The sequence below is a fragment of the Mytilus californianus genome, unplaced genomic scaffold (genome assembly GCF_021869535.1).
Source record: "Mytilus californianus isolate M0D057914Y unplaced genomic scaffold, xbMytCali1.0.p SCAF_8, whole genome shotgun sequence".
Classification (NCBI taxonomy): Eukaryota; Metazoa; Mollusca; class Bivalvia; order Mytilida; family Mytilidae; genus Mytilus; species Mytilus californianus.
In genome coordinates, this window is record NW_026262734.1 from 38,047,872 (window position 1) to 38,063,139 (window position 15,268).

General features: G+C 33.2%; 1 protein-coding gene and 1 long non-coding RNA gene across 3 annotated transcripts; one reads left to right on the forward strand and one right to left on the reverse strand.

Annotated features, from left to right (window-relative positions):
- Positions 1-3,161: 3,161 nt before the first annotated feature.
- Positions 3,162-9,172, reverse strand: LOC127711685 (cyanophycinase-like). 2 transcript variants are annotated; one of them, XM_052217796.1, is made up of 5 exons: positions 8,943-9,172; positions 7,920-8,053; positions 5,402-5,534; positions 4,806-4,947; positions 3,162-3,679 (listed from the first exon to the last, which is right to left on the reverse strand). In XM_052217796.1, exons 1-5 carry the CDS (start codon positions 9,083-9,085, stop codon positions 3,200-3,202), a joined length of 1,032 nt encoding a protein of 343 aa, XP_052073756.1. In that variant the 5' UTR covers positions 9,086-9,172; the 3' UTR covers positions 3,162-3,199. The 2 variants fall into 2 exon arrangements, with proteins under 2 accessions (XP_052073756.1, XP_052073757.1); XM_052217797.1 differs by lacking the exon at positions 4,806-4,947.
- A 2,891-nt stretch (positions 9,173-12,063) lies between these two features.
- On the forward strand, positions 12,064-14,836 carry LOC127711691 (uncharacterized). Its single transcript, XR_007986847.1, has 3 exons — positions 12,064-12,239; positions 13,174-13,292; positions 14,796-14,836. It is a non-coding gene; the product is annotated as an uncharacterized LOC127711691 (long non-coding RNA).
- Positions 14,837-15,268: the final 432 nt, after the last annotated feature.

Sequence of the window (15,268 nt, forward strand, 5' to 3'; positions counted from 1 at the left end):
CTTACAATCATTCCATACACCAAATATAGTTGACCTACTGCATACAGTATTAGAAAAACAGACCAAAACACAAAAACTTGACATTGAGAAATGAACCGTGAAAATGAGGTCAAGGTCAAATAAAACTTGCCAAACTAACATCTACATCGTAAAATATTTCCATACACCAAAAATAGTTTACCTATTGCATACAGTAATAGAAAAAAACAGACAAAACACAAAAACTTAACATTGAGCAATGAACCATGAAAATGAGGTCATAGAAAACCTGCCAGACTGACATGTACAACGTAAAATATTTCCATACACCAAATATAGTTGAACTATTGCATACAGTATTAGAAAAACAGACAAAACAAAAAAGCTTAACATTGAGCAATGAACCATGAAAATGAGGTCAAGATAAAATAAAACCTTCCAGACTGACATCTACATCGTAAAATATTTCCATACACCAAATATAGTTGACCTACTGCATGCAGTGTTAGAAAAATAGACCAAAACACAAAAACTTAACATTGAGCAATGAACTGTGAAAATGAGGTCAAGGTCAAATAAAACCTGCCAGACTGACATGTACATCGTAAAATATTTCCATACACCAAATATAGTTTACCTATTGCATACAGTAATAGAAAAACAGACCAAAACACAAAAACTAAACTATAACCACTGAACCATGAAAATGAGGTCAAGGTCAGATAACACCTGCCAGTTTGACATGTACACCTTACAATCATTACATACACCAAATTTGATCAAATTTAGTAGACCTATTGCTAATGGTATCTGAGATATGGACTAGACCACGAAAACTTAACCTTGCTCACTGATCCATAAAATGAGGTCGAGGTCAAGTGAAAACTGTCTGACAGGCATGAGGACCTTGCAAGGTACGCACATACCAAATATAGTTATCCTATTACTCATAATAAGAGAGAAATTAACATTACAAAAAATGAACTTAATTTTTTTTTTCAAGTAGTCACTGAACCATGAAAATGAGGTCAAGGACAATGGACATATGACAGACGGAAACTTCATATCATAAGGCATTTATATACAAAGTATGAAGCATCCAGGTCTTCTACCTTTTGAAATATTAAGTTTTTAAGAAGTTAGTCAACGCCGCCGCCGCCGCCGCCGGATCACTATCCCTATGTCGAGCTTTCTGCGAAAAAAGTCGCAGGCTCGACAAAAATGGACACTGTCTTACATTATAGACTAGAATCTAATTCATCACTCATATCTTATTTGTTAATCGAGTCTATTGCTGATCATTTTGGCTGGTTACAGTTTCTATTTAACTACTATTGAATTTGCCCAAAATGAAAATAAAATTGAGAATGGAAATGGGGAATATATGAAAAAATGGATTAAATCAGCATTTAAGGATAATAATTCCTTAAAGACTCATCCAATAGTGTACTGACCAGAATAAAAAACAACAAAGTTTATACTAGACATCATAAGAACCATTCACCTCAAGTTTGGTAAAAATTTTACAATGGCCAAGTAAGGTAAATAGCTCAGTGGCTTTACGGGGATGTGAGCTAAAACGTTTACAGACGACATACAATGAACTGAGTATGATGGCACATTTAGTCGCTTTTGCTAGATAAGCTTAGAAAAAAGATTCTCTCATAAATTATGTATTTTTAATGTCTGTATGCTGGAATATATACATTGTTTATTGTATTAATTTGCGTATGTTCTTGATCCAAAACAAACTTGTTTCATAAGTTTATGACACTCGCCTTCATCATGTTAGGTCAACCTTGATATCATTATGATGCCAATGAAAATTGCTAATTTATTCAAAGTCACTGAACCATGTCCTAGGTGGCAGGGCCTCAAAATAGTCGTCAAACTAAAATTTAAATGTACTGATAGTAATACAACCTTATATTAAAACCCCACAAAAAACCGGGGGTGATATCAGGTGCTCCGGAAGGGTAAACAGATCCTGCTCCACATGTGGCACCTGTCGTATTGTTCCTGTAAGTACAAACCCGTTGATAAGTATAGTTTGGTGGGTCACATTCTAGGAAGAGGACGGGATTGTTGTTACGACAATTGGAACATATCCGGCGTCATCTATGAAACAGATATTCCATAACGATTAACCAACTCGTGGTGGCGTCCGTAAAATATTCGAAGGAATGATTTCAACTTCACCACTTGAAACTCTTGGTTTAATAGCTTCCTTGTGAGCAGCAACACTCTATCAGGAAACCATGATAGGTAACGCAAGCTCTGGAATATCGTATCAACTGGGAGAGTAACATTAAAATACAATTGGCAGGTCCTGTAATAGGGCATCGACCGGGATGAAGAGAGGGAAATTTAGAATGATTGAGAAAAAATGGGAATATATTTGATAGGAACAGTAGTTTGTCCTTGAACAATGTAAAATGTCACCTACGGTCCACTCAAAGAGATGTTAAAGGGGTTCTTAAATAACGTGCATGCAGAAAGTGGTGGTACTCTCTGCTCGAGGCATCGTATTTTAAAGTCCTTATTCTGACCGGACTTGGTTGTGAATTTATACATCCCACACAGGCAAGATTTGCTATTAATGTACTTATTAGAGGGCCAAAGGATTATTATGAATAGCCATTAATTCTTCTCAACTAATATTGTTGAATTAACACATGATGAATGAATTTCTCAATATACAAATACAGAGATGTTGTACGATATGTAAGATTATCAATGAGACAACCGCCAACCAAGGAACAGACACGAGGATGTAAACAACTGTAGGTCACCTTTAGTCCTTTAACAATGAGCAAAACCTAAACCGTATAGTAAAATATAACATGCCAAGGCATGAAAAAATGTGAAAGAAATCAAAAGAGAAAACCAACAGTATAATTTATACTTAAAAACAAATATGACATACAGCAGCTAACGACAGCAACTTCACTATCATGTACTTCCTTCCAAATACGAGAATCTGGATAGGGTTTACAGAATTGGAGAATAATGTGCAAAAAGTGCAGAATAAATGGCTAAAAAATTAAAGAATAGAGAAAAATAGGCAACACAAATAAAAATTAGAGAATAATGGGGTGCTGAAATATAAAGAATAGAGAATAAGGGTCAAAATAAATAAAGAATAGAGAAAAATGGTATGAAAAGTTAAGAGTAAACAATACTTGTTGTAAGATTACATTTATACTATAATGCTTTATTTTCATCCTACCGACGAAATATTTACTTGTAAATTTTTATAAGAAGTAATATCAGTGGTTTGAAAGTCTTGACCTCTTTCTGTATACCCTTCAGCTCCTGGACCAGATCGTGACATAAACACACGGAATTTAGGATTATGTTCATATGTGTCACCATAACTGCTGTTGTCAAGCTTTGAGTCAAATATACTGGCAGCTACCTTTACAAATTCTGGGTTATGTACCGGAAGAGGCTCATTAAAGTGACTTATTTTTATATTCGAGTTGAAAATGTCTGTTGATGTCATTGCACGACTGTTTCTTTCAAATCCAGACATTGGTGATTTTGTTGACGAGAAAATTATAGTTTTATTTTTCAAAAAGATGCTGTCACCACGTGTCAAGTAATGTACCATGACATTGGTAATGCCGTAGGAATTATACTTTACTGTTATATTTGACTGGGAAACATCCGCGAAAAATACGCCTTTGTACCCAATTACCTGAAATCAAGAAGAAATTCATAATGATAAAACATAACTGAATTTAAATTTGTAAACAATTATAAACACTGCACATAATGTTTTTTCTCTCATTATTGACGGTCATATCATGTTTTCCTTACTTTTTTACTTTTCCTCCTTTTTGACTAACAATAGGTGACTATTTGTCGCACTAGCAATCATGCCACGTCTGATTTTAAATTAATATTTAATATAAATGAAAAGTTCTTTGGCCCTGATACAGTAAAGTAAAATTGAAAATAGAATACAGTATAAATGCGTTTAAGTGCTTGGCGTGCGGGGTAGACGGCTGAACATGGTGTTGAATATCCCTCTTTAACTATACTGTTAGTAATCACCCAATCCAAATCTTCTTACATTTTCATGACAACGAATATTTTCGAATTTTCATAGCAAAAATGTCACATTTCATTCCGTGTTCATGATATTTCACCAAAAAACCCTTCATCAATGTTTACTTGTAATCAGCAATACGCTTAGTGTTACTAATGGAGAAAGAACTACCTACATTTACGAAGCACCTGAGTGTAATTGTGGTTTTAGAATTTTCGTTTTCTTCCATTATTTATTTTCATGTAAATTGCTTGTGGAATATTGTTTAATTTTGTGTTCTTTCATTAAGTAATTGTATTTTCTTTGCGAATTTGAAGAGCGTTGAAAACCAAAAAAATCCAAATAGTTGTGCCAAATACGTCATTTATGCACTGGGGTAGCAAAACCTCAGTATTTTCAATAATGAAACATTATATATATATATAGTAATTTATAGAAAGTGACCATATGAATGATATTTCACATCAAAACAGAAGTGCTGACTAATGGACTGACAATAGCCTCAGAGCGAATCACCCAACAGCAGTAGCATCGTACCAGTAACAACTCATAAAAGATACCAGCTTTTTGATTATCTCTGTTGTTTTCATTCTCAACTTTTTTATGAATTGACGGAAATATTGACTATTCTATATGGATTTACAAAACGATATGAAAATTTCTCCAGAGGTCAAAATAAGACAAAACTACTTTGGAATCACGGAGTGACGTATAGATGCCGATTTTGACAGGGAAATTTGATGGAGATAAATGGTGCTCTCTTAAATATTACTTCAGCTTTTTCGTCTTCAGTCCCAACATTGGTAATTACTATGGCTGTGTCTTCGTCAATGCCGAACCCCCAATCAGTACCATGATGTAAATGACGAGTGTCCGATAAAAGTCGTATTAACCGTCCCTCTCTTCCTCGTTCACTATAGATAAATATGAGAGCATACTAGATAATGAAATACAATTGGTATTATTCATAAACTTATGTTCACTAAGACTTCTTCTTATTAAGAATACAATTAATAAGGGCGAAATAATATATTTCCAAAGATAAGACACTTAACTAGAAGTTGAATTGTGAATATTTATTGATTGATTGTTGTTCGATATGACGACATTAGATGATAAAACTGGTAGATATAATTTGCAACATGTGTCAACCGGGATCTTAGACATAGAATTTTGACGTCTTTTGGAGTATCAAAAGAACTAGACATCAGGGGGCAGATCCCGGATTTTGAAAAGGGGTCCGAATTATGATAATTCGTGAAAATGGAATGTTAACTACCGAGCGGAGCGCAGCGAAATTTTTTTTTCGTCTATTTTATGCTAAAAATGATATATTTTCCCCCTGAGTCTGCCACTGGATATTATTACCTAAAATGTGCATCAATAATAAAACCATCCAGTAGTCCCACTCCACCATCTTTGTCATACAACTGATAATCTCTATCACTCACTTCTGATCCTTCATATGTTCCAAACTGTAGTGCATTGTAACTAGATCCAGCTGTAACACAGGGTAGAAATATAAAGTATAAAATAATGATCTAAACGTAAGTGTAGTTCTTATCTAGAATTAGGTTTGGTAATGTCAAATAAACACGTCGCTTGCTTTGGTGGTTATTGAAATAAAAAAGAACAACAAACTATCTGCATTTCGAAATAACATTAAATAAATCATTGAATGTATATACGCGCATGAAAAAGCATATAGCATTTTAAGTGATATTCCTCACATCATGTTATTATGAAATGCACATGGAAAGGTGTTTTAGAAAAACATCATCTTTTAAAGATCATATCCAATTACCGGCTATCACTCCTGTAGATGCAGATGCAATATTGGACCAGTATTCCCGATTGCCATTTAGAACAGTTATTTTTGTCCCCCGCGCAATGCTTTGAGGGGCATAAAAATACCGGGCATCCGTCCGTCCGTCCGTCCGTCCGTCCGGTCTTGTTAGCGCTTTCACGTGTACAATTCTTGCCAGATTTTTATTAAATTTTTATCATAGGTTTATATCAGCAATGTTTCGAATAAGTTCGAAAATCATTACCGCCGATCAAATATTTTTAAAAGAGTTATGCCCCTTGGAAATATTAATTATATGGAAAATTGCATTGTAAGCGCTCTCATATGTACAATTTTAGCCAGATTTTTATTAAATCTATTTCAAATGTTTATATAAGCAATGTCTCGGACAAGTACAAAAATCAGTGCCGATCAAATATTTTTAAAAGAGTTATGCTCCTTGGAAATATTTATTATATTGGAAATTGCATTGTATTTACTCTCAAGCCTTCATTTCTCTGACATTTGTAAAAAGTTTTAAAGAACAAAAAAGAAAGAAGTTTTTTAGTTTTTGCCCTTAGATAGATAAAATATGTGAAACGCGGGGGACATTGGAATTCTGTTTTTTTTTTTTTTTTTGCTATCATGTACAGCAGGTTTTTGTCTGCAGTTCCGATTGCCATTGCAGTACAATGATTTTGATATCGTGTTCAGCAGATTTTGTTTCATTTTTTTTTACATATTGCATCTGCAGTACCGATAGACCGTTATAAGGTGTGAAGATGGTTGGTAGTTTTTTTTTTCTTCATCTTAATTGTAATCGCACTAGGCGAATGGTAATGTCAATTTTTACTGAACTATTACATGGGGAATTAATTAAACTAAAAAGACAAGCAACACGATGCTCGAGAGTTACACCATAAGTTTGTTTTTTTTTTAAATTGTAAAACCTGCTTATTATATGTGTATATAACTGTTATTTTTTTATACTAATTTAAAAACTGAGGAACACTGATGAAATGCATGCATGAAAGTATTCCTCAATAATGTAGTCCTGGACCAGTATAAATTATGTTAGAGTCTGTATGGGGGGGGGGGGGGGGGGGGGGGGGTTCGTCATTTCTTTATTCTTTAGACTATCTTTCTCTATTCTTTCTTTATTTTGCCCACTATTTTCTCTTTTTTTTATGTTTTAGCACCCCATTATTCTTTACTCTTTATATTTTTGCCCTTCATTTCTGCACTTCTAAATCCCATTCAGACCTTCTTATATTATAAATATTATAGTATATATATGGCAAGCCGTTTTACTATTCAATTGAAATTCAAGATATCTCATATAATATATAAGATATCTTATATAATATATAAAATATCTCATATAATATATAAGATATTTTATATAAATCTAGTTTTTATAAGATATCTTATTAACTTTACAACATATCTTATATACTTTATAAAATATCTCATAAACTTTATAAGATATCTCTTATACTTTATAAGATATCTTATAAAGTTTATAAGATATCTAATATAGTTTAAAAGATATCTCATACAATTTATAAGATATCTTTTAAAGAAAATTATATGAGATATCTTATGAACTATATAAGATCTCTTATAAACTATATAAGATATCTTATAAACTATATGAGATATCTTATATAACATATACGATATCTTATATAATATATACGATATCTTATATAATATTGAGATATCTTATATAATCTAGTTTTTATAAGATATCTTAAATAGTATATGAGATATCTTATATATTATATAAGATATCTCATATACTTTATAAGATATCTTATATACTTTATAAGATATCTTATATACTTTATAAGATATCTCATATATTTTATAAATATCTTATATAGTTTATTAGATATCTCGTATAGTTTATAAGATATCTCATATAATTCATAAGATATCTTATAAAGAAAATTATATGAGATATCTTATAAACTATATAAGATATCTTATAAACTATATGATATATCTTATAAAGTTTATTAGATATCTTGAAGTTAGAATAAATAGTAAAACGGCTTGCAATATATATATAATAGATAACTACACAAACGTACTTACTACCACCCCACGCCATAACAGCTGATGGCATACATTCTGCCCCAGCACTGCTTCCTGATACGAGAATTCCAGCATTAAACATCTCTTTTATAGCAAGAAGCGCTGGTGACGGAATATGATTTTTTAAAAACAACCTGAAAGGTGATAAAATTGTATATTATCCGTCAATATGGTGTGAACTACAATAGCATGCTCTTCTATATATTTCTCTTATTTTTCAAACATACAAAACACTGGTATTGATTTGGTATGCTTAAACAAAGGAAGGTTGTTTTGGTTGATAGTTGCATCTTTTCCAATTATAACAGATCTCCATATTTTTTTTAGACTTTACTACATCGTTTTCAACGAGAAACGCGATACCAAGTTGAAAAAAAAAAGCATTCGAATGAGTACAGAATCACTAGCGGAAAATCGCTGCCGTTGAGCTATATCATTACAACCATATTATCCGCTAATTTAGTCACTTTATCAATAACATGGAGGTAATGAGGGGATACATGATGAAGAAAATATATACATAATGTTGTTAACAAAAAAGCTAATATAATAATCATATTTATTTATTCTACAAAGGGCCTTTTGCTTTTACCAATTTCTAATGCATATTTCGCTTTCAAAGCATTCGCCTCGAAGATCAATATATCCAAATACGTGTCCAGCGTAAAAAAAAGTTTTATCTTGCAGTATCTTAGTATGAAACTAGCCATTTTGAGCTTACGAGTCAAAAAATAGAACAATCTTCGTTACTTGACATAATGTTTGAGGGTCTGGAATCTATGGATGGGGTTTGATGAATAGAGAATGATAGATTGAAATAGAGAATAGAGAATGATATATTAAAATAGAGAATATTGGGCAAATAAATAAAGAATAGAGAAAAATAGACCACCAATTATATGAAATAGAGAATAATGAGATGCTAAGATATAAAGAAGGGGAATAATCAACAACAAAAAAGAATAAAGAAATGAAGACGCCCTCCTCTTCCAATTCAGACCATCATGTATTTTTTAAACTTACGATTCTATCACCTTTTCAGGTTCACCACCAGCAAAGAATATACCTGTCTGTTGTTTGATCTCTTCTGTGACATGAGGATCAGAATTCCCGGATGTAGTATTGACGTTGATTGGGATACAGTAAATTGAGCGAGCATGGTACATATTCACAAAAATATTAGAATAAAATGTACAGGTGGCATTAAAATCACCGGAAGCAGCTAACACTATACCAAGCTTTGCATGGTTTGCACCTCCCTGAAAAAATAACTGCATAATAAGTGCCTTCAAAAGAAAAAGTTCTGAAAAATGAAAATAATGTCTCAACGTAAAAGGATAGAATTACGGTTACATGTATATCGAAAACTTAAGTGAGTATAAGGCAATATAACACGTTTAATTTTCTTGTTCTGACTAACATCTTATAGTGGAGTGACAAATCAAGTAAAACTGCTTATTTCAAGAGTTTATTGGACCGACATACCTCACGCATGATGATAGGGTAATTGAAACATTAATAATACTATCATTTTAGCCCTGTCGTAGAGTTTCCCATGGTACATTTTTATGTAAAATCGCGATTAACCGTGACTTTCCGATTGTTTTCTTTTTTCTTCTTCAAACACGGAAACGCTTAATAATTTTAATATAATTAATTCCTGAATGAATATATCAGCAAATATTTGCTATAAAATGAAAGAGTAATGTATCAGCTTTCATTTAATATCAAACTTAAATGTCATATGAAAATACATATTGAGCATGTTCAGTGAATGATTTGAAGAATTGCAATTGCATTCGACATTTTTGTCAATCTTACTGTCTGTCAAAGTATATTAAATTTCTTGCATATATCACTCGTAGTCGGTTCTGACATAAAATAACGGAACAACATTGGCTTAGCTTACGTTGAGGCAACCGAGGCAGTTGCCTCGGTAAGTTGCCTCGGTAAAAAAAAATCCTTTATGATCTTTTAAACGATTTCCACCTAATACTAAGCGCTAATATACCGACTTGTATCGTCTGGTTGCCGTTATTGATTCATCCCTTTGCGAGTTCAAGACTTATGGAAACATTTCCCTCCCCTAGTTGGAAATTCCTTTTGCGGTAGTTTTCTGTAATCTAAATATGTCGGAGTAATAAAAATTGACACAATTGAAGCCGACAAATTTATTTAATCCTACCCCATTGCAAGCAAAAACAGTAGAATAGATGATGACCCAACTCACGAGTCTTCCCCGATCGAATCACTTGACCATTGATTTGAATCAGGTAAATTATTTAATTGTGTGTGAGAATAATTTCTAGTATATGAGATTTATAGAAAACAGAAAAATGCCCTGAAAATAATTTTAAAGAATAGAGATTTAAAATGGTGCTAAAATATATAAAAAAAAATGAAAATCAAACTTTGGGCGAAAAGAATTCAAAATAAATATTTGAAGACCTCCATTAAAACCCTTATATATAACTGGTAACGTCTAAAATTGAAACATCATTGTGTGTTGACATTTTCCCCCTACGTGTAGGGCTTCAAATACACAGAGTTTCATTGACTTTGGTACCAATCAAAATAAAATATACATCAGAAAATAATTTATATGTTGCGGTTCTCAAGTTTTTTCTTTCTCGCTATTTTAAATTTATATTTTTTCACTAGCAGGGAATTTAAAATATTTAAAGGAGTCACTAATTCCAGAGAAATATTTATTATATGTCAGTCAGTTCATACATAATGTCAGTTTATATATAAAAATGTCAACCAAATACTGTTTTCGTTTATTATGAAGACTTCAGAATAAAGTAAATGTTAGTATTTCGCCTCTTCTCATTTTCATAATTCTACATGTAGAATGTGTTAAGGATGTTCGCTACTCTGGGTTTTTGAATTTTTGTCAGATGTTCGGAATCCTCTGGTTTTATCCATGTAGTGCCATTAAACAATTTGCCCATTAACCCCTACTTTTCTTTCCATAAGTTTTGATGACTTGACTCAAGCTAGCGAACAATTGTAGCGAACAATTAGCCAGCGAACAATTAGGATGTATAACTAAAAATTTTCACATAAGACAATCACGTTTTTTTTGAGCTAGCGAACAATTACAGAAACCTAGCGGACAATTATGAGAATATTCAAAATATTAAACAAAAACGAATAAAAAAAATTAAAACAAAAGGGATACCATGAAGATTTTGACCAATTTATAGAGATTGTGACAGGCAACGACTGTTAACGTAACATAGAGGAGACATTATCGTGTCTAATGGTTTATGTTTAAAAATCTGAAGTTAAGTTTAAAAAACTGAAATTGTAAAAACGAAAAGGGAGGAAGGGGCATACATTAAGTTGATTTTTTACCCATTTATAGAGATTGTGACGGTACACGACTGCATAGGTGATGCGGCTGAGACATTAGCGTATCTATTAAGACAAACTCCAGGATGGTTTATATTAAAAAATCTGAAGTTAGGTTGAAAAAATTGTAATTAAAAACGAAAAGGGGGGATACCTTAAGTTGATTGTTGACCAATTTATAGAGATTGTGACGGGCAACGACTGCCTATAGGTGATGTAGAGGAGACATTGGCGCATCGTTTAGGAAAATCTCCAGAGTGGTTTATGCGCGAAAATCTTAATTTACGGTTAAAAAACTGAAATTGTGAAATTGACAAAATGAGATTAGGGGGGTAGGGCACTAAAATAAAATTTTGGACCAATTTGAAGAGATTGTAACGGGCAACGACTATATAGGTGTTGTAGAGGGGACATTGACGCATCGTGTAAGAAAATCTCCAGAGTGGTTTATGTTCGAAAATCTGAAGTTACGGTTAAAAAACTGAAAATTTTATTGTGAAATTGACAAAATGAGATTAGGGGGGGTAGGGCACTAAAAGAAAAATTTGGACCTTTTTAAAGAGATTGTGACGGGCAACGACTATATAGGTGTTGTAGAGGAGACATTGGCGCATTGTTTAAGAAAATCTCCAGAGTGGTTTATGTTCGAAAATCTGAAGTTACGGTTTAAAAACTGAAAATTTTATTGTGAAATTGACAAAATGAGATTAGGGGGGTAGGGCATTAAAAGAAAATTTTGGATCATTTTAAAGAGATTTTGACGGACAACGACCAAATAGCTGTTGTAGAGGAGACATTGGCGCATCGTTTAGGAAAATCTCCAGAGTGGTTTATGTTCGAAAATCTGAAGTTACGGTTAAAAAACTGAAATTGTGAAATTGACAAAATGAGATTAGGGGGTAGGCCAATTTAAGTTAATTTTGGACCAATTTCAAGAGATTGTGACGGGCAACGACTATATAGGTGTTGTAGAGGAGACATTGGCGCATTGTTTAAGAAAATCTCCAGAGTGGTTTATGTTCGAAAATCTGAAGTTACGGTTAAAAAACTGAAAATTTTATTGTGAAATTGACAAAAAGAGAATAGGGGGGTAGGTCACTAAAAGAAAAATTTGGACCTTTATAAAGAGATTGTGACGGGCAACGACTATATAGGTGTTGTAGAGGAGAAATTGGCGCATCGTTTAAGAAAATCTCCTGAGTGGTTTATGTTCGAAAATCTGAAGTTACGGTTAAAAAACTGAAATTGTGAAATTGACAAAATGTGATTAGAGGGGTAGGTCAATTAAAGTTAATTTTGGACCAATTTCAAGAGATTGTGACGGGCAACGACTATATAGGTGTTGTAGAGGAGACAATGGCGCATTGTTTAAGAAAATCTCCAGAGTGGTTTATGTTCGAAAATCTGAAGTTACGGTTAAAAAACTGAAAATTTTATTGTGAAATTGACAAAAAGAGATTAGGGGGGTAGGTCACTAAAAGAAAAATTTGGACCTTTATAATGATTGTGACGGGCAACGACTATATAGGTGTTGTAGAGGAGACATTGGCGCATCGTTTAAGAAAATCTCCTGAGTGGTTTATGTTCGAAAATCTGAAGTTACGGTTAAAAAACTGAAATTGTGAAATTGACAAAATGAGATTAGGGGGTAGGCCAATTAAAGTTAATTTTGGACCAATTTCAAGAGATTGTGACGGGCAACGACTATATAGGTGTTGTAGAGGAGACAATGGCGCATTGTTTAAGAAAATCTCCAGAGTGGTTTATGTTCGAAAATCTGAAGCTACGGTTAAAAAACTGAAATTGTGAAACTGACAAAATGAGATTAGGGGGGTAGGGCACTAAAAAAAAAATTTGGACCATTTGAAAGAGATTGTGACGGGCAACGACTATAAAGGTGTTGTAGAGGAGACATTGGCGCATCGTTTAGGAAAATCTCCAGAGTGGTTTATGTTCGAAAATCTGAAGTTACGGTTAAAAAACTGAAATTGTGAAATTGACAAAATGAGATTAGGGGTGTAGGCCAATTAAAGTTAATTTTGGACCAATTTCAAGAGATTGTGACGGGCAACGACTATACAGGTGTTGTAGAGGAACATTGGCGCATTGTTTAAGAAAATCTCCAGAGTGGTTTATGTTCGAAAATCTGAAGTTACGGTTAAAAAACTGAAAATTTTATTGTGAAATTGACAAAATGAGATTAGGGGGGTAGGGCACTAAAAGAAAAATTTGGACCTTTTTAAAGAGATTGTGACGGGCAACGACTATATAGGTGTTGTAGAGGAGACATTGGCGCATTGTTTAAGAAAATCTCCAGAGTGGTTTATGTTCGAAAATCTGAAGTTACGGTTAAAAAACTGAAATTGTGAAATTGACAAAACGAGATTAGGGGAGTAGGCAAATTAAAGTTAATTTTGGACCAATTTTAAGAGATTGTGACGGGCAACGACTATATAGGTGTTGTAGAGGAGACAATGGCGCATCGTTTAAGAAAATCTCCAGAGTGGTTTATGTTCGAAAATCTGAAGTTACGGTTAAAAAACTGAAAATTTTATTGTGAAATTGACAAAATGAGATTAGGGGGGTAAGGCACTAAAAGAAAATTTTGGATCATTTTAAAGAGATTTTGACGGACAACGACTAAATAACTGTAGTAGAGGAGACATTTGCGCATCGTTTAGGAAAATCTCCAGAGTGGTTTATGTTCGAAAATCTGAAGTTACGGTTAAAAAACTGAAATTGTGAAATTGACAAAATGAGATTAGGGGGTAGGCCAATTTAAGTTATTTTTGGACCAATTTCAAGAGATTGTGACGGGCAACCACTATATAGTTGTTGTAGAGGAGACATTGGCGCATCGTTTGATAAAATCTCCAGAGTGGTTTATGTTCGGAAATCTGAAGTTACGGTTCAAAATGAAATTGTGAAATTGACAAAATGAGATTAGGGGAGTAGGCCAATTTAAGTTAATTTCGGACCAATTTCAAGATATTGTGACGGGCAACGCCTATATAGGTAGTGTAGAAGAGACAATGGCGCATCGTTTAAGAAAATCTCCAGAGTGGTATATGTTCGAAAATCTGAAGTTACGGTTAAAAAACTGAAAATTTTATTGTGACATTGACAAAATTAGATTAGGGGGTAGGGCACTAAAAGAAAAATTTGGACCATTTATAAGAGATTGTGACGGGCAACGACTATATAGGTGTTGTAGAGGAGACATTGGCGCATCGTTTAAGAAAATCTCCAGAGTGGTTTATGTTCGAAAATCTGAATTTACGGTTAAAAAACTGAAAATTTTATTGTGAAATTGACAAAATGAGATTAGGGGAGTAGGGCACTAAAAGAAAAGTTTGGACCATTTTAAAGAGATTGTGACGGGCAACGACTATATAGGTGTTGTAGAGGAGACATTGGCGCTTCGTTTAAGAAAATCTCCAGAGTGGTTTATGTTCGAAAATCTGAAGTTACGGTTAAAAAACTGGAAATTTTATTGTGAAATTGACAAAATGAGATTAGGGGTAGGGCACTAAAAGGAAATTTTGGACCATTTCAAAGAGATTGTGACGATCAACGACTATATCGGTGTTGTAGAGGAGACATTGGCGCATCGTTTAGGAAAAATCTCCAGAGTGGTTTATGTTCAAAATCTGAAGTAACGGTTAAAAAACTGAAATAGTAAAAACGAGGGATGGCGTACCTTAAGATGATTGAAAACCAATTTGTAGAGATTGTGACGGGCAACGACTGTATATGTAACGTAGAGGAGACATTAGAGAAGACATTGACGTATCTATTTAGAAGAACTCCAGAATCGTTTATGTGTGGAAATCTGAAGTTAGGTGAAAAAAAATAGGGGGGGTTTACCTTGTATAATGGAATGATGTTACTTTTTATACTTGTATAAAAAAGTACATTAATATTTTTCCCGCGAAATTTATCCGACAGTATGTATACACCGTTTACAACACACTTTGTTGAAATCAACATTC